Consider the following 20,291-nt stretch of genomic DNA (forward strand, 5'->3'; position numbering starts at 1 on the left):
ATCTCAGTAAAAACGGGCATTGTCCCCATTTTGTGTAACACTGTAGCCAAAATACAACATTTAATATGTGTATTCAGTCTTTGTTAAAACGTGTTAAACTTAGACACATTCACAATGTGCTATCTAAAAAATAAACATTTTCTGGTGCTTTCAACCGCTTCTCATGGTCTTGGTCCGGGGATGGAGCTGTCTTTTATAAAAAAAAATGTAAAAACGTTTTTTTTTTTTAACCTGTAAACAAAGTGACTATAATTTAAGAGCACGTTGTCACTTATAACTGTGGTTTATAATCTGTGGAAATCATGATTAAAATCTTAAATCAAAGTGAAACTTATAAAGGATGGTTAGAACTTCACCAGATAACATATGAATAAATATACACGTTTTTCAGTTGTGAACTGAATATTTTGAAGTTAAGTATGTCACATAAACAGGGTCACTAATGCCCATATTTGAAAATTTAATTTTTACCTGGACATGCCATTTACCTTTTTTTTCTCTAACGTGTGATGAGCTTCAGCGTGCAACACGAATACCCTCTTCATGTAAAACACAAAATATTTACATGTAGTTTACATGTCTTTGTAGATCAGATATTTTCACATGTGAAAATCAAAAATTTTCACATCTGATTTTGATAGAAACGTTACATTACATGATATATAAAAACTGATTGACCACATAAGAAATTCTACATCTGTTGGACCTGTCCTGAATGGACTGTGTGCCATATATTTTAGAAATTACATGATAATTACACAAAATGTAACTTTCTATTTTATTTTCTTACTTAGCTACTCATTCCAACATTGACTGGATAATGTAAACTGAATAAAAACTGGCGTTTGACTGGGTGGAATAAGTACTGTCACTCCAGACATATAATCCACATTTAGAAAAACCACATGTTGAAGTTATTATGTCAGACCTTTAATGATGACTTGTTATTGTTCTTATTCTTGTTAAAAGTGTAATAGTGGTTGTAGTAGTAGTAGTCTTTTTCATCATCATGTTATAAAGTAGTTTTATCTTCCAACAGAACCACAAAAATGTGAAAAACCTTAAACAGCTGCAATCTTAAAATATTTCCAGATGAAAGGGAGACTAAGAAACAACAAGCTCATTGCAGTTAAAGTGTTTTATTAGTTACATACAAGAAAATAAAGGGCATTTTATTCTGAACATGTACAGCTCACATAACATGAAAATCCTGGCACAAATACAGAAAACAACAACAAATAATAAAGCCTTCAATCATTTTTAATCCAGGAAATAGCTAATCTCCAGAAGACGCATGTATAAACACAAATACATGCAGACCAAAAATCATTGGCCGATCTTCTGATATCCCTTTTAATTTCATGTGGAAAGGCATTTTTATGTTTTTAAGTTATTATTTAATTGAAAATCACTTCACAGTTGTTTAGTAGGGCTACTTGCATCTAATTGTATAAACGATGAGTATATTGATGTTAATTATTATATTAGGTATCTCAGAATTTAACTCTGTACTTTCTGTATACCATGTGTGTCTTAGCAGCTTTATAATTGTAATATAATCACGTAGGAACAGGACAAGTGCAAACTGACAGTTAGGGTTGTAGATAACATTGATGACACCAAGGTCATATCCTCAGTGATATTAAACATGTTAGATTTTTTCAGGCTGATTCTGATTAGACTAAAAGTTTAAAAAAATGTTTTTAGGCAAAAAAAAGTAGCATTCTCCACTAAGTCTAATATTAAGTCTAATATTCTAATAGCATAACACATAGCTAATAATCTCTTTCACCCCTGTGTCACTTACTTTGCTCTGTAGGAATTATAAACACTAACAATAAGCTTTGTATCTGCATAAACTCTAACTGCTGCTGTTTCAGTGATATTTACAACTATTTTGTCCCTTTCTGCTGTAGATCAGATGAGTGAGGTGATCTCACAACATAATGATTCTATATTAATATCCAGGCCTGAACGAGACCACAAGCCTTTCCTGTGGTGTATTACAGAAATGGGTCCCACACTTTATATTAGCATGAATTTAATTTCAGTTTTACTTCTGAAAAATCTGATATTTCTTTAAAGCAGAACCCTGATTTTACTCCCTATTGTCATTTCCCGACTCATACTGGCAGTTGTTTACTGGAGGACGAAAGCCAAAGGTCACGTTTTATTTTATGTGTCCCGTAGAGTCATTATTATCACTCCTCATCATCATCTTCCTCTTCTTCTTCAGCAGTCTGTAAAGCTGCTGTTGGGAAGCCACTCCCGGTCACTCTGTTCTCCTTCTTCCACTTCATCCTCCGGTTTTGGAACCAGATCTTGATCTGCCGCTCCGTGAGGAAGAGCGCGTGCGCAATCTCGATCCGTTGCCGCCGTGTGAGGTACCGGTCGTCCGCGCCTTCTGTCGGCACCTGCAGACACAAGAAACGTATACCCTATCTAAATTAATCTCCCTTCTCATAGAGACTCATCTGATACGGATTGATCATGAATATCTGTTTTTGTAAAGCCAAGAGAAACTAATCAGTTAAATAAACTCCAAGCATGCCTTAAGGACATAAAAACCTGGATGACCTGCAATTTTCTGATGTTAAATTCTGACAAAACTTAAGTTATTGTACTTGGCCCCAAACACCTCCGAGACATAGTTTACTCTATATGCTATTGCCCTGGCCTCCAGCACCACCGTAAGGAACCTCGGAGTTATCTTATCTCCCACATGAAACAAACTTCATGTTCTTTCGCCTAGGTAACATTGCAAAAATCAGGCACATCCTGTCTTAAAATGAGGCAGAAAAACTAGTCCATGCATTTGTTACTTCTAGGCTGGATTACTGCAATTCCTTATTATCGGCTGCCCTTAAGACTCTCAAGTTGATCCAGAATGCTGCGGCACGTGTACTGACAAGAACATGGAAAAAGGATCATATTTCTCCAATATTAGCTTCTCTGCACTGGGTCCCTGTAAAATCCAGAATGTAATTAAAAATCCTTCTCCTCACCTACAATGCTCTTAACGGTCAGGCACCATCTTATCCTAAAGAGCTCATAATACCTTATTACCACACCAGAATACTGCGCTTCCAGAATGCAGGGTTACTTGTGGTTCCTAGAGTCTACAAAAGCAGAATGAGATCCCAGTTTGTGTTGGCAGACATCATCTCCACATTTAAGAGAAGGCTTAAGACTTTCTTCTTTGATAAAGCTTATAATTAGGGCTGGCTTGCGTGAGTCCTGAACCATCCCTTAGTGATGCTGCTATAGGCTTAGACTTCCTATGATGCACCTCTCTCCTCCTCTGCCTAGCCAAATGTATGCAATCTTATCCCATTACTGCATGTTACTAACTCGACATCTTCTCTCTCCCGTAGTGTTGTGCTTTCTCCTCTCTCCTTCTGTCGCTTTCAGCAGGTATTTCTGCCTCCGGAGCTATAGAGTCTGGATCTATGATTGCGGGCCACCTGCTACCCCCAGGTTCCTGCCCGCTCGACAACTGCTACTACAATTATTATTATTGTTATTAGTACTAGTACTATTACTATTATTATCATTTTTATCAATATTTATTCATTATTACTACTACCATTACATTATTGTTATTTAAAAATTCTATGTGGATTTTGCACTGTGCTACTATATGCTCTCTTACCTCCTGCTCTCTCTCTCTCTCTCTCTCTCTCTCTCTCTCAACCCAACCTGCAGCGGCAGATAGCCGCCCAACCTGAGTCTGGTTATCTTAAAGGAAGTTTTTCCTTGCCACTGTCGCCAAGTGCTTGCTCATGGTGGGATTTGTTGGTTCTATGTAAATGATATAATAATAATAATATATTGAGATAACGATATGTTAAGATATGTTGTGAATTGGCACTATATAAATCAAATTGAATTTAATTAAAATAACAAAGACATTTTGGCTTACTTGGCTTGGGTTAAGGTTAGGTGAAATATTTTGTTTCAAGAATTTTATGGAAGTCCATTTCCACCAAGAAAAGAGAAAAATAATTTAAATGTTATAAAAATACAAATGATTCAAAATAATGAGATTCTTAGCCAAAATGAATGTTTGAGTCACAACTATTTGTACAGTATTATCTCAAACTTTTAAGTTTAATGTCATAATTTTTACTTAGCAAGTGCAAATTTTGACTTGTTACTTACTACCAAGATTTTGGCTTTGTATATGGGGTTAAGGTAATGTTCAACATTTAGGTTCAAGATACTTTTTTCCCTTTGCTGTAGCCAAGAAAAAAATAGATGTACATACAAAAATAAAAATACTTTTTATAAATATAAATTATGACTGATGACATATTGAAACATCATCTGAAAGGAAGCTATACTTTGAAAGTGTACTTTGTCAGCATATGTATAATGACATGTGAGGTTTATTTTGGAATATGGGAGTGCTATCAGGCGATGTAACATCAGCAACTATAAAGTTCCAGCAACTTAAATCTGAAGAAACATTGCTGTTGAGTTTGTCATATGTATTTTTTTTTTTTTTTTTTTGCCGCTTTGAGCACCACAAGCTGAGCTATATAGTCCCATTATATTGAAAAAATGTAAACATCTCTATGGCCAACATCTCCAAAACTTGGCAACTTACACCAAAACAATCTAGATGAATAAATAGCACTAGGTAAGAGGAAAAATCATTTTTTTTTTATTTTGCGGTGAGCTGTTCCTTTAAAGGAGATGTGTGCGGATTTGAGTCAACTACATAATTTAAGGGGGAATTTAAGGATGAACAGCGTGCAATATATGACTGATTGTGGTTGCTGAAGTGCTATGGAGCGGCTTCTAGTAGTTTCCCTGAACACAGTTAGCAGAAATAATAAAAAAAGTGCAAAAATTGTTGGGTCTCTGCAAATAATATTATAAAGAGTATGGTCTAGACCTGCTCTATAGGAAAGGTGCAAGGAGATAACCTCTGTAATGAATTGGTGCTATATAAATAAAATTTAAATGAATTGAATCTAGATAGGAACATGCTGAGAATCAGGCTGCCAGTGAACAACAGATATGTTAGAGCATTACTAATTTGATTCAAAGAAAAAGTAAATATCTATTGCTCCTCATGTGAAATGTGCATGAGTCAGTGCTGAGTAAGACCAAAGAAATCATGATGACCTTCTGTCTTTAGGAGGTCACACAGTTCCTGAAGGTTAAAGAGAATCTGGGGCACATTTTCACAGAGGTTGTCTGCGGGTCACACAATGTTTAAACTATTTTCCTCTGCAGATTCCCCATGAACAGAATGAATCTCTGGGATTCAGATGAGTCGGTGCAATCTGGTAGAGGTGACATTGGGGATAAAAGTTTGAATTTCAGTTGTTGCTGTGAAGCTGTTAAATTTTAGCATTTTTTAACTTCACTTTTTAAATTCAGAAACTCATAACAAAACAGAATAAATACACCTTTAAAACCTATGGTTTGTACTGCATTTCTGCTGTTCTACTACAGAATCTCTAAATAGACCATGACTCACACTGCAGATCATCTGAGCAGCCTTAAAAAGCAATAACCAGCCTGTAAAGATTCAGCCTTTACAGTGTAAATGTTGTGATTTTTTCACATGCTAATCAGAGACACAGTCCACATATTTTCACAGCACAGATACCTTTCCCCATGTCTGACATAAATCTTTTGGACATAAATCTTCAGCCTCCAACTGGCTGTTTTCTGGGTGATTTTGATGATTTTCAAGCCTTCTCTGGCAAAGACTACAAGCTTTCCATGCAGACTGTCCTGGCTGTAATTGTACACTGCAGATAAGAATTTTATTACACTCATTGCAGGCCTGCTGCACATATATGACAAGGGCTGGGGCTACTACTGAGGACACTGAGGTCGTGTCCTCTGTCCTCTGGAAAACAAATGTACAGAAAATAGAATTTATAAAATAGAACTTTGAGTAAATCCATTCATTATAAAAATGAGGAGTGGAAGGTGGATGGGGGGACTTGGGGTCATGACCTCAGTATTTATAAAATTCTGCCTATGGACCTGTGTATGACAAACACTTTTAATATACTTAACTGCTGATAATGAATCTTTACTGTGTTGTTCAGTGTATTTCTGTATATGTGATGGTACATTCAGACTACCCTCTTGATGAATTCAGTCAGTCACAGATGTGCTACAATAATAAACTTAAACACTGTCAGAGGATGATGATGAAGCTTTTAATTTGTTTGTTTTTTACTTCTTGTTATTTACTCTCTCTCTCTCTCACACACACACACACACACACACACACACACACACACACAAACACACAGTTTATCAAATAATAGGAGACTCAATAACAGGGACAGTGGAATCACATTTGATGTATTTTGTAGCTGCAGCTCTACTTTTATTGTCTGAATCCCTCCATGTCATTTCGGAGTTAGTTTCTATTTGTTGCAAAAGCAATATCAAAGGATTTTTTTTTATTGTGTTACTTATTTGACAAGGCACTGATTCCTCTGCTGTAGTTACCTCCATTGTATGGCTTTCCATTTCATGTGTATATTTTGTTAAATTTGATTTCTTGTGAGAGAAAACATGTCTATGTATTGTTTTCATTTTATTGTTTGCGACAAAGAGCTTGCTCTCTTTTCTTTTGTCCTGGATTTGAGTAGAGAGGAATAAATTTGTACTTGGATGCTTTGGCAAAATTGTTTTTCAAAACTTTCATGCCAATTAAGCATTTGAGTTGAAGTGAGAGAGTAAAATATATAAAAAAAATATAATATAATATAATAACACTAAAAACGCATATTTACAAAACATATATTTCTCTGGCTCAGGACAATCTTAAATAAGTGCACCGCCCTCCCTGTACTTAAATACAACGCTCATCACCTGCTGTGCTTTTCAAGCTTAAATTATATTTATTTCTACACAATCATGTTTCGCTACAGTATGTTTTCCTCCTCGCACGATTCGCCTCCACGTGTGTCCGTCTGCGTGTCTATGCGCGCGCCACAGTTTACTGAAGGCAGCGGTCAGTCTGTGTAAGTGACTGAGTGTCAGCAACGTGGAAGTGTGTGTGATGAAGTATGTCAGTATCTGTGTGTGTGTTCATCTGTGTGCCACTTCCTTATTGCTGCATAGGAAGTGGTCATTTGTGGTGAGCGTGAGATAGAAAGAAAGAAAGAAAGAAAGAAAGAAAGAAAGAAAGAAAGAAAGAAAGAAAGAAAGAAAGAAAGAAAGAAAATTCATATCCATTTGGTAACATTTTTCTGCTCTCGCGCTCGTGATTTGTTCGCGATCGAGCTCGAGTTTGAATTCTCTGGCAATCAACAACAAGAAGGGACTGTATTGTGCTATCTATCTATCTATCTATCTATCTATCTATCTATCTATCTATCTATCTATCTATCTATCTATCTATCTATCTATCTATCTATCTATCTATCTATCACACACACACACACACACAGACACATTGCGATAGTCTAAAATATATTTTAAAAACAGAGTAGAGTTAGAGAGTAGAGTTAGTGTTTTTATGTATTTGCACATGCACGTCCCCGTGAGAGCTCGTGTGCCTCCTTTAATAAACGCTGATGTGTTGTCTTATTTATAGTGTTAACGGGAACATCCTGGACTTTTACCTCCAATCATCTTCCGAGCCTTGGGTATATGTATATTTTATTTCATTGTTGTGTATAACATTTTTTTTTTCTTTTACCTTCTCCGCACTGGCTTTAAAACAAAAGCCCCAAACGAATTAGTTTGACTTTATGAGCCTAAAACGCAAGCAAATAAAATAGTTTTAATTTCATGGTGCACTTTTCATCTTTCCACTCTCTTTATCACACAGCTCTCCAAATGAAAAGCACTCACAAACACTGCTATACCGAGTTCCCTTTCTATCACAAACACAGTGGGACTAGAGGATGATTCAGTGACGGAAATTAATGCGGATGACTGCTGCGACTACGAAAAGTTGTCCAGTAGCCGCCAGGAGGCTCCTGCTACTGAGGAGTGACCTGATTTCTCCTAGAATAATTTCAGATTCAGCTTGACTGAGCCCGGCAGTCTCTCTCTCTCTCTGTGTGTGTGTGTGTGAAGTAGTTCTGCTGGAGAAAAAGAAAGAACTTCATCATGAGCCAGATTTACGAACATAAATTCATATAAAAGCGCCACTAAAATACAAGCTTTAACAATCTTCCATGTCTCCTGCGTGGTTTCACGTTGCTGTTTCCACTTTTGCAGACGTTTGAGCACAAACACTCGCACCGTATTTCCCAGTTTTAACGCGCTACCATTTCGTATATTAACGCAAACATAAAAATGCTCTGTGTGCTGTGTATGTTTGTTGTGGTTTGAAGCTCCGAGGCCCATTCAGCATCCAGCTCGTTGCTGTCGCACAAAGCCGCTTTTACAGTCGGGGGAAAGAGCAGGCATTCAGAGATCAAACCGATCAGATAATTTATAGTCTTTGTAGTATTAGCGGACTGTGGTGACAGTGAGATAGCACAATGGGCTTTCAGCTAGTACTGACAAGGAAACACAAGACTATAAGGACGGAGAGGCTGAGCTGAGCCAAGCACTGAATGTGCGACCGCCGGGAGCACTTTCTCTGGAGGTTTTGGAGGTTTTCTTCACTTTCAAACAGTCTGAGAATCAGGATAATACTCCAGCCACCCCTGCGCTCTCCTGTCCCCTTCTTAAACACAATACCACCTAATAAATATTCACCAAGTCTTAAATTATGGTTTTATGGAGGTCGCAGACCAATAAAAGAGAGAGAGAGGTTATTTAAAAAAAAGTGACAGAGGGAGACAGACAGGCATAGTTTAGCTACCGGCAGTGGCCACTGCGTAACTGGGCAACAGTTTAAAGAGCGTTTAACGTAATCATTGGGTCGAACTAATACCCCCCCAATCACACTCACACACCACCACCACCCATCCCTGTCCTCATTCCCTCTTAGTAAAAACATTGTCCTCCAGACCCCCACCCTCTCGCTCTCCAACTCACCTGTGAGGCCTCGCAGATGATCTCACCTCTCATACCTTTTCCATGCCCACCCCACCACTTTCCTCGTCTATGTCCTCACCTGACCTTCTCATCCAGGGGTAAATCCGTAGCCCTTCCTCGTTTAACTGCCGCTGCTGCTGCTCCAGGCTACTCTGCCTCCTGCAGGCTGGGAGCCTGGTGGCCAGCGAGCAGAAGTGAGCCCGACCTGGGAGCCGCTCCGCGGCGCATCCCTGCAAGGAGGGGCACAGCAGCCCGGTTCCCAGAGCGCAATAAGCCCCTCCTGTGCGCATTTCAGCGGGATTGAAAGGATGCTCACCGGGCTGAGTACTCCCGCTGCTCCGGTTCAGTCCCGAAAGAGACAAACAGAACGATGATGATGAAGAAGAGGAGAAGGGAGGTACAGGGAGCCTTCCGTTGCCTCTCCCACTGGAGACATGGAGGGGATCTCTGCTGGACACAAGGGCACACGAAGAAGACACGCTAGCAGCAGAGGAAGCTGGGAAGGCAGAAGTTGGAGAGTCTGTGAAGAGCAGAGCGGAGCAGCTCATAGCGGCCTGTTGGTATTTGGAAAACAGCGCGTTGACGAGCGAACTCGTAATTTGGCGCAGGTGATTTGTAGGCCTGGGCGCTTTAATGTCGACTTTTTACGAGATACAGTGAATTATTGGCGGGGTATTACTGTCCAGATTTACACCAACAAAAAAAATCACCCCACCCCACTTTTCTCCTCCCATTGCCTCGTGGACCACGTGACCTCGGGTCCATGTGATGTCAAGATGCCCAATGGCCGACTGGGTTTCCCTCCAGATACAATATTACAATGGAAGACATTAGCTGCAACACACTGGGAGTGACTGCTGCAACACACACACTCACACACACACCCAGAGCATACAATATACAATACAATAATACAATCATTATGCAGCAGCGTATCCACTAATCACCGAGCGTTTATAGAGCTGGAAAACAAAACGGCTGAGGCTGACAAACATCGCGCTCAAACGTAAATCTTTACTGTCCTGCTAACTGGTTTGGAAGCTGTTTAAGCCGTGTGCAAAAAGTGGAAAACACCATTAGATGGGATATTGATTGGACTTCGAATGCAATGGCTCTAAGCACGTGCAAAAAGTTGCCGAGAAGACTAAAAGAGGAGACAGATTTCCCCTGTTGTCTATGAACGTCGTCTTATCCCAACTCATACTTTGTAGAGACCACACATGCAGAAGAGAGGGTCCCACACAGCAGAACAAAACTGGCTGCTGTTTACTCCCAGCATACAGTGTACCGCTGCTGAATGGTCACTGCAGGCAGAGTAAGAGATGAAGTCACACCATGTAAACAACATTACAGAAGGACGTTTATGGAAGCAGTCAAGCATGTCACTTTGAAAATCATTCTGCAATAACGCTCACAACGAAAGATTGTAGCTGCTGCGGCTACAAGAGACCACTTTAATTCAACTAATAATCAAAACATAGAATTACAGGTTACTATTTCTTACCACTGTCATGGTTCTTGAAATATTAGGGCTATAGTTAGCAAAACAAAACCAGAAACCTGAGTGGGTGTTGGAAGCAAGCGAGGGTTGATGTTGGATGTTTCAGAGAATAAACCCATCCAATATAAATTCCTACAAGAAAAGAAGAAGAAGAACAAGAAGAGTATAACTAACTGATGGTAGGCTATATGTGCCAGTGTGTCTCCTCTCTCCAGGCCATTCAAGATAAATCACCTCCGCCTTTGAGTTCAGGTCTGATTAGTTCTGGTCCCTGGCACTGGATCCCCCCACCCTACGGCAGAGGAAACTCACCTGGCGTGCAGGTGCTCGGCTTTGTGCTTAGTTTCGTATCCGTGAGGTGAAGTTGACCTTTCCTCGCCACGCAGCACTGAGTTCAGCAGGATAAAATCTCTATGTTGAGTGTAATGTTTAACAGGCCAAAGAGGAGTTATGCGTGTGTAAAGATCCAGTGATTTTTTTCTAAGAAGAAGGAAGAATGTGGGACAATTAATGGATTAGAAAGAGAAGGTTTGTTTGTTTAATCCACAATGATGATGTCATCAGAGTTTTCAAGGTTTGTGCTTCCAGCCAGTCCAGATTCCAGTGTTTTTGGAACTTGACCCATACTTAGGACCAAACGTCAGGATATCCTGAGCTTTATTGCTTTGATTAAAACCATTCTTTCTTTAAATATGTCTGTGGTGATTCCTCCAGCTTTATGGAACTGCAAAACTACATTGTTGTATTGCCCCTTTAACTTTAGACAATCAAAGATGTCCATTAATGCTTCTAAAAATGCAACCGAATTGCATTATTGTGCACTCTTATTTTGAAAACTGGATTCAGAAACCCTTTTATCTGACTGTCAAACCGGCTCTGCGCTGAGAGATGCTCATTTCATTCACTGATGATTGGTTTCACTTGGTGGAGACAGTTGGGGTGTATGTGGACTCTGCAGCCTGTCTGTGTGTCTGAATGACCCTCACACCCCTTCAGCTGTGTTTGACTTCTTATCGCAGCTTTCCACGTGAGACAAAACGTGCACTCCAGCTGTTTCCCCGTTAATGTCTGTAAACCTGATCAGACAAATATTTTGGTGCCCTAACGTCTGAATAACAAGCGTACGTCCAGTATATGGAGATATATATGCATGTGTAAATATGAACGCTCATTGTGTTTGATCTTCTCATATGGAAACAATCCTACTTCAATTCTTCATCGTGATGATGATGGAAGGCAGTGTAATGGTGAATATAGAGACCTGTAATAATGTGAGTGGAGGTAGAGAACCAGGGCCATAAATAAAGTGATGTTTGGATAGGATGTAGATTGTGTCTGTTTTTTAAGAGGAGATTTCCTACTCGAGGCTTAAATGTCTGGCCTTATGAACTGAACGGTTTTATCAGTCTGGGTGCTGACAGAGTGTAGCCTACAGAGAGAAGAGAGAGAGACGGAGGAAGGGAATGATATAAGTGAAAGGAGGCGGTGAAAGCGGAAATGAGGGGGGGTACAAAGAAGGGGAAAGGAAAGAGGAAAGCAACTTCTCTTTACACTGGACGATTAAAGAAGTCACGGGTATTTGTTGGCTCCAGCTCCGACCGGCATTGATGGAAACATGACAGCCGGTGGACACGCTAATCTTCGCCCATTTTCCGGCGGGACTCATCCATATGTTTATGTAGCTAGTATTAGCATGCTAGGCAAACAGTCACTCAGCTGTGATGACTTTCAGAGCACACAAACACCGTAAACACACCTGTCACCTGCCCAGCACGGTGATGTTAAACCAGAAACAAAACGCCGCGGCCACACCTTATTTTTATAGTCTATGGGCTACACACCACAATCACCTTAACATTGTCACTAGCCTCCATGCTGCTTTCTACTGTTTACTAACCCTGTTAGTGCGTTCGTGACGTCGAACGTAACACAGACCCCCCCACAGAAAAGGCAACTCGTTAATTGGTAGTGGGAAATGATATGATAATCGCATATTTTTAGCGGTTTTAAAAAAAACTGCATATACGGGCTAAAAAGGGTAGGCCTATAACATTTCTTCCTTCCTTCCTTCCTTTCTTCCCCACTCTCAGCTAATATGCTACTTCTTACTTATAACTTCTTCTTAATTGAAATTTGAGTGAAACAAAAGTTAAACAGTACAACAATAAGGTCAATCCTCATAGTCATCATTGACTCACAACAGAACTCTGCTTCACATCATATGCGGAACGCAACATTTTTATTACGTTTTTATTTTTATGAATGTTCTCTTTTTTATCTGCACTGTGCGCATGCTTTTTACCCAAAAAGAGAAAAGGAAGACAACATAAAACAAACACCATTGATCAAAAAACGAACTAAAACGAGAAACGACAATTAGAGTGTGTAAAAAAGATACCCTACCTACTAAAACGGCATAAATAGGCAGTTTCATGTTGTTGGAAATTTCATTAATTGCTACGTCATCATCATCATCGTCATCAATCATTGCCATAACAACAACAACATAGAAGTGAGAAGTACAGTAAAAAGTGCACCATCATCATTTTTTAACTTAAAAACTATACAGCTGCCAAAGATAAAATTGTTAATGATAAACTTCTAACAATATAGAAATGTTTCCACGATAATTGTTCCACAAATAAAGGAAGCTATCATTTTTCTTTCTTTTTTTTTTGTTTGTTTTAAACACTAGAGTAGACTATGTCTGTTTGACTTGGATTAATCCACCCCCGCCCTCATCAATTGTATTTTTTTAAAGTTCACTTTCTTGCTTCATTGCCTCATTTTTTTCTTCCCGCGGTTTCTACAGTCAGCAGACAGAGGCGCGAGGCCCCTCCAGTCTGTCCAGCTTGCCAGTGCCATTTTGGAGACTCAAGTTCCTTTCGATCGATTGAATCGTGGAGACAGCGGGGCAGTCCATTCACCTCAATTAAGACAAAAACAGCCCCGCACCCACCCTCACCCACCCTCACCCCATCATGTCCAACATTTACAGCCTCCTCGTCCCCCTATCTATCTACCTTCTTCTTCTTATTCCCCCTTAATTTCACCGCTTTCCTCCCTACATTTGCTTGTGGGTTTTCTCGCAGCAGTCCTCATTCATCGAGGCCTGTGACCCCACCGTGCCCGCCACCGCCACCGAGCCTCCTCCTCCACCACCACCGCCTTCTCCACCTCCTCCTCCACTTCCGCCGCCATCTCGCAGCTCCTTCTCCCTCCTCTCCCTCTCCACCGCCTCCTGCTCGCTCTTGCTGCTGGGGAACTTGTCCTTGTTGTTCTCCTTCTTCCACTTCATCCTCCGGTTCTGGAACCAGATTTTCACCTGGCGCTCCGTTAGCGCCAGTGCGTGCGACACCTCAATGCGGCGTTTCCGGGTCAGGTAAGGGTTGAACAGGAACTCCTTCTCCAGTTCCAGGGTCTGGTAGCGGCTGTAGGTCTGCCGGCCCCGCCTCCTGCCAGCAGCTACTAGGGTGAGGTGGGTGGTGAGGAGAGGGAGACAGGGAGAGGGGGGACATTATTAGAGGCAACACTACATTCTTACATCTTAACTGGTCATTGGCATATCACCACCCTTACATAAAAAAACAAACAAACCTATAGGTGATTAAAAAGGCTATTGGGCCTATGCAAAAACATTTTTCTAACAAGGCTTATTAACATCCATTTTTGACATACTGCTACAACATGTTGAGAAAAAACATGTTAAATCAACACCTGTGATATTCGCTGAAAAATGACAAGTTTTGATAATATAGGCTAGTTAGGGCTGCAATTTCAATCTGTTGATTATGTTTGTGATTTATCGATTAGACTTAATAATGGTTTATGGAATTTTTCAAAAAATTCTAAAAAATAAGCCTAACAAGTCCCAAAGACCCAAGGTGATGTCTTACTTACATAGGCCTAAAACTTTTTTTCAGTCCAAAACCAAAAGAAAATCAATTTACAATGACATAAAACCAGCAAATCATTGCATTGCAGCTGAAACAAAAGAATGATTGGCATTATTTTTGGATTGATGTTAGGAGGAAGTAATGTTGGTCAAACATGTATACCGATGAATTCCTTTGTTATTTGGTTGAGTAGGTCAACATTTGCCAATGAATTTGCCAGAACACTGTGTTCCGAAATACATAGCTGCTGTAGATACATGCCGTATATGTACTCTACACAGTGTACATTAATACATTAGAAATATGTTCTAATGTCCATAATGTTAGAATACAACGTGTGAAAAAGAAGTCCACATTTTCAGTTCAGTGAATGTGTTGTAAAATCATGTGATCCTCATGGGTCCCATAAAAGGGATGCTCGCTCTCTTTCTCTGTCTCTCTCTCTTTCTCAGACATAGACATACACATACACACACACACACACACACACACACACACACACACACACACACACACACACACTATTCTTACTACTACTAGGCTACTCTTTAAACGTGAGTCCAAGAACAGAAACACACACTCTTTCAATCCATCAGGAACTGGACTTACAGAAGTTCACATGAATACTTGATGTTATAAATACATCGTTAACACTTTTAAAGAGAAACAGGAGCAAAGCAAACAGCAACAGCAAAGATCAGAACAGATATTAAAGAGCTGCCTCTAATGACGAGCAAAGACTTTTAATTAGAAATGTTGCAAATAATGACAAGTGAAGATAAAGACATATTATGTCTAAACCAACAGGTAATCATTTAATTTCCTGTGTCTTTGTTTCTGTTTTGGCAGATTTGAAAACAGCGCAGACAGAGAACCCTGGTACACAGACTCAATATAAAATTCCTAAATACTTAGCATTACTAAACGCATATAAGATCAGATATTGCGATTTCTGCACACACGCTGGACAAGCATGTGGGGGAAAGGCGCATGACATTTTTTCAATTAATAGTCTGTGAAATAGTATCATTCGCCTGCATCGTATGAACCAAGAGAGGACAGACAGATGATGCCCTTGGAAGATATTTCCATTTTAATATTTCACGCTTATCCCATCAAACTTAGTGATATTATAATTATTAATGCTTAAAAAATGCCCAGTTTTCCAACTTGGGTGCCAGTACCTATTGAAAAATATAAGCACATTCTTAAACTTAGTTATTGTTCAAAAAGATTTATTCTACACACGATAGGCTACTTGCTTCCTCTTCACCGCTCCTAAAAAAACTAGACGTTATTTAAGTAAAGAGGACGAATAAAACTGACACATTAAACCGTGAAAGCCTGGCAGCAAACTCCCGACAGTTTACACATATTGGACATTTGTGTAAGTAATTATACTGTATATCGATAAAACAGTTTATTTTCCGCTTTGATTATCGTGCCATAAAAACGGAGCTCTGCGCCACGGACAAAATATGAGAGTGGTCATAAAGCTTTGAAGTAAAAACTGCTGCTTCTAAATTACTGATCTGAAGGGAAATTCAGGTTTTGCATGATTGGCAGGTTTAGCATTAGTGCTCAAAACCCTAAAAAGAAAAGTGTAAAGGGAGCACAAACTACAGAGAAATGGCAGAATTCAAATATTTCTGGTGAATTAAAGAAAAGTTTTTGAAGAAAAATCTCAGTTAATTCTCTGATGGCATACTATCAGGATAGTAACGTTTCTGGATCACATTAAGGAAGAGTGCAATGACTTTGATGGAAGCGCATTTACAGCTATAATCACATAGAATTCTAATATAGTCTATCTGCACTGATCACATTATATAAAACCTGCAGGTAAAGGGTTCAAAATATCTTTAATATCCATTATATGTCTACCTTGCTTCGCAGTAGAGTCCAAGTTCTGTGATTCTCATGGTCTCATTAGATTTTCACATAAAGCGTCTTTGGCCACAGAGCTGCTTCTTATGGTAAAACAGCCAGCAGAAGAAGACAGAAGACTCTTTATGGAAATGCATGAACTTGTAAGTGATATAAATGTCTTGTAGGCTATGTGCTATCTGTCACAGGGCTGGCGCCTTGATTTCGTGCTGTAGGGGCTAAAGGGAAGTGGGCGCCACATTCACTGCTGTCACCAGCCATGAATTAAGGGAAATGGGAAACACTTTCCTGGTTAAAATGACAGCACAGGCGCTTTGATCCTAAGGGTTTTTGACGGAGCAACATGAAGGGGGGAATATAACCCGCAACCCTGGCTGCGTCAGTGCACTGCACAAAGTGTGTGAAGATTCACCAGGCCTTTATACAGCTGAGATTGATCAAACAGCTTTTGGAGGAATATTTCCTGCAATTTATATAATTTATTTGGAATTTTCCGATTTTAGCGTCAGATGAAGGATTAGGCTTACATGCTCTTTTAGGTCTGAGAAAATTATACAAGCCTTGGGAGTATGAAACATTTTCAAGACCTATTACATACCAAACCTTTGCAAAGTCAATTAAATAAGCCCTAAACAAATGCATGGCAGTTGGCAGTTGACATTTTGGAGGACAGAGAAACGAGGTTTCCACTCGACAGCAAATGCCAATGAGAGCCGAGGTACTACACTAATAGGCCTACCAGTGAAGACAATACATATTAATTATCGGTCTAATCAGATTTTATTCTCTTTTTTCACTTTTAAAGTCGTGCAGAGAAAATTATTTATCAAGATTTCCTACCACAGTGGTAAAAGTCGTAAAGCGGCTCATATTCACGAGTCAAACTCGGATATTAAACCTCCAGCTTAGGGGCTCAGGAGTATTTCAAGTCATATTCAGGAACTTCCTTCGGTGCTGGGGTTATAACATAAAAGGCGATATACCTCTTTATAAGACGTCATGAAAGGGGGAATTTCCGAGGTAAACGGGAAGGATTTCCGCCTCCTCCGCTGCGCCTCATCCTCCCGTTTCACCCACAAAAGACCGTCCACGTTTTTTGCTATAACTAATAAATCCTCCAGCTGAGCAACGATGATATCCCTTCAAACCGTGCACGGGCTCTAACTGCGCGCGCACAACGCATTCTCAGGCTTTTGCGGTGTAGACCTGCGCGGCTTGACACGCCTGGTTTCCTATTTTGACTCGACTTTTCGGCCCCCGCATGATCGGAGCAGCCTGCACCCGGGCTGGCACACCGTTACGCCCAAGTGTACTGTTATTACTATTAATCATGGCACTAAACATCGTAATCATTGGTAAAGAAGGGCCGAACCCCTTAAGAAGTTGTTTTCAGTCCCGCACCTGAGTGTGGCCGGTTATATTTAAAGCTGGGAATGATTTGAAAAGCCGTGACACACAAAGGGGGGCAGGTGAAGACAAGTGTTAAGGAAAATATAGCAGGGGCTTTAACGATGTAAATTATTACAATTTACAGGCCGCACAAACCGGAAACCTACAGATGCACAAATAGCAACACACACACTCCTGGAAGGCATTTAAGAGGAAACACTACAGGGAAAGTGTTCATAGTCTTATAAAAACGTGCGTAAATATGAATTAGCTACTATTATTACTGTTATCTGTAGCAGGTGGTTGAAATATAGGCTAAGTCCTATAAAGATGAAGAGAAAGCAGTTAGAGGTGAATACAGACCTGGGATGTTATTTATTTATTATTTTATGATCACAATCATGAAGCCACAGAAGTCCTGTACAGGTTAAAACCCGTCTGCAGTCCCACAAAACACAGAACCGGGTACATAAGCAATAAACTCTCTCTCTCTCTCTCTCTCTCTCTCTCTCTCACACACACACACACACACACACACACACACACACACACACACACCACAAGAAATATGGCCTCAAACAAAATAGGCTACTATACATGTCAATCCATTCACAGCTCTCTCTCTCTCTCTCTCTCTCTCTCTATGCCTCTTAGTCTATGTCTCGCTAACATAAAAATGCCTTCTTGCATAATCAGTTTTATTGTGGTGTTGGTTTAAACCATCAATTATAATCTCGGTTTCCCTATAATGCAAATAATTTTTAAAATTAAACATTAACAGGCTGTGAATGTGCTAAATGTGCCACCGTGTAGCCAAATATCCCGGAGACCAAAGGCAAGAGCTGCATGCCTAAATGAGCCTGTGTGGCTGCAAACAACTACCTCCAAAAACTCTTTCCCATCTGCTCAAAGCAGGGGGTTTTCAGTTTTTGGAGGCGGCTTCTCATGAAGAGGACTCTGAGGTTCAGTTCTCTCCCCTCTACCCCCTCCACCATCACTCGCCTATTTTTGACCGCTTTCCTTTCTCTCAATGAGCTTCTGTCCCGACTCTTACCGTCCATTTTCTCAGTATATGGCCGGGGCAATTAAACCCTAAAGTCATTCACAAGTTTTGGTGGTGCCAATAAAACCATAAACGTGCTTTTGTCTCCCGCTTTGAAGGCAGGGAGCTTTATTTGCCCTGCTTGAAACTGCTGCTTTTAAAACCACTTTTCCAACTTTATTCCACTGTTTCCTCCTCCTGTGTGTCTACATTGTCTGTCTTCCTCTCCTGGAGGAGCTGCAGCTTTGTTCTTAACATGGACACTGACATTTTGGCAAAGAAGATTCGGCACGATTTGCTTTGATAAAAGCAAAAGATAAAACGAAAACAAGCAGTCTCTCCGTTTCCTCACCTTGCGGCCTCATCCAGGGGAACAGCTGCGTTGGTGAGGGGCTCTGCTCGGTTCCCTCCGCGTCCTCGCCGCTGAGCCCCGGCGCGCCTCCCAGCTTACAGTCGCTGTACTGGACCAGATCCGCGTCCTGGGTCCCGAAAAGCGTCTGTCGCTGCAGGGCGTCGTATCCGTAGAAGTTGCCCGGTTCGCCGTGGCATGTGACCGCGCAGGGGCTCTGCTGGTACGGGTTGCTGGGCAGCGTGGAAGCGCTGTGGTGGTAGAAGTCCTGGATCTGCGGAGCGTGCTGGAAGGTTGCGCCGGAGCCCGGGCCGTAGACCACGGTGGGCCGGCTGCCGGCCAGGTCCTGCGCAAAACCGCACTCGTAGTAGTTCGGACGTAACGAGTCCCCGCTTTTATATTTGGAGAAGAGCGAGTTGACGAAATAGGAACTCATCTTTTGTGTTGTTGTTTATTGCTGTTTCAGTTTCTGCTCGGCTCGGCAGAGTCAGAGTGGGGCTGAAGGAAGCAACCCGCGGCTTTCAATTGTGTTTTCTTTTTTTCTGCTTCTCTTCGTGCGGTTTGAGGCAGAGAAACACCGACACACAGAAAGAGACAGAGGGGAGGGAGAGAGAGTGAGGCAGGTCTGCCGCCGGTGTCGGTGAACGTTGTTGTGGTGTTTCCCTTCACGGCCACAACAGACGAGTTGTGTGAGTAACGGTAACGGCAGCCAGCCAGAGCAGTAACAGCTACAACCACCACAACAACAATAACAACGATCACACCGATTCCATAAAATCTCCAGCGAAGAAGAGGAAAGAGAAGAAGACGAAGAAGTAGAGGAGGAAGGGCTCGTGCGCATCACAATTCCGGTGTTAGCGCTGTAAGCGGGAGCCCTGTCGCGCTCTCACACGGGTTTTCCGTGATTTACTCCTCTGCAAATGAGTTGTTTCATATTTTCCCCCCCTCTCTCTCTCTCCCTCTCTCTCTCCCCCTCTCTCTCTCTCTCTCTCTCTCTGTCGCGCGCGCTCTTTCTCTCCTGTGTGTGTATGTAGCATGTGTGTGTCGGTTTCAGGGATAATTTGCATCTATTATCAGCTCTTCATCCCATTGGTTTTTTCCACGCACACAAACAAACGTGCACGAGCGCACGCAGGGTATATTATGCTTTTTCTTTCGCATGTACCCGCACGCGCCTGTAAGCCTGTCAGTCCCCAGGCGTCGACTGGAGGAGCTCCGCGCGCATGTGATAATGCAAGGAGAGTGAGA

General features: G+C 41.0%; 2 protein-coding genes across 3 annotated transcripts in view; both read right to left on the bottom strand.

The window, feature by feature from the left end:
* Nucleotides 1-1,123: 1,123 nt before the first annotated feature.
* hoxb8a (homeobox B8a) lies at nucleotides 1,124-20,275 on the bottom strand. 2 transcript variants are annotated; one of them, XM_044182208.1, is made up of 3 exons: nucleotides 19,047-20,275; nucleotides 9,059-13,948; nucleotides 1,124-2,414 (listed from the first exon to the last, which is right to left on the bottom strand). In XM_044182208.1, exons 1-2 carry the CDS (start codon nucleotides 19,477-19,479, stop codon nucleotides 13,545-13,547), a joined length of 837 nt encoding a protein of 278 aa, XP_044038143.1. In that variant the 5' UTR covers nucleotides 19,480-20,275; the 3' UTR covers nucleotides 1,124-2,414; nucleotides 9,059-13,544. The 2 variants fall into 2 exon arrangements, with proteins under 2 accessions (XP_044038143.1, XP_044038144.1); XM_044182209.1 differs by having other exon boundaries at nucleotides 9,059-13,945; nucleotides 19,047-20,270.
* hoxb9a (homeobox B9a) overlaps nucleotides 14,670-20,291 on the bottom strand; it is a 32,451-nt gene continuing 26,829 nt past the window's right edge. The window contains exon 3 of the transcript XR_006376295.1: nucleotides 14,670-14,897. The gene's annotated coding sequence lies outside the window, so the exon portion shown is untranslated. The remainder of the gene's footprint in view (nucleotides 14,898-20,291) is intronic.

Source organism: Siniperca chuatsi, linkage group LG21, assembly GCF_020085105.1.
Source record: "Siniperca chuatsi isolate FFG_IHB_CAS linkage group LG21, ASM2008510v1, whole genome shotgun sequence".
In the NCBI taxonomy this organism is placed as follows: domain Eukaryota; kingdom Metazoa; phylum Chordata; class Actinopteri; order Centrarchiformes; family Sinipercidae; genus Siniperca; species Siniperca chuatsi.

Bases quoted from the DNA above. Each gene is read 5' to 3' on its own strand.
- hoxb8a (XM_044182208.1), bottom strand. From the start codon at position 19,479: ATGAGTTCCTATTTCGTCAACTCGCTCTTCTCCAAATATAAAAGCGGG. The intron at 13,949-19,046 runs GTGAGGAAACGG...ACCTCACCCTAG, and splicing joins CCCCTGGATGAGGCCGCAAG to TAGCTGCTGGCAGGAGGCGG.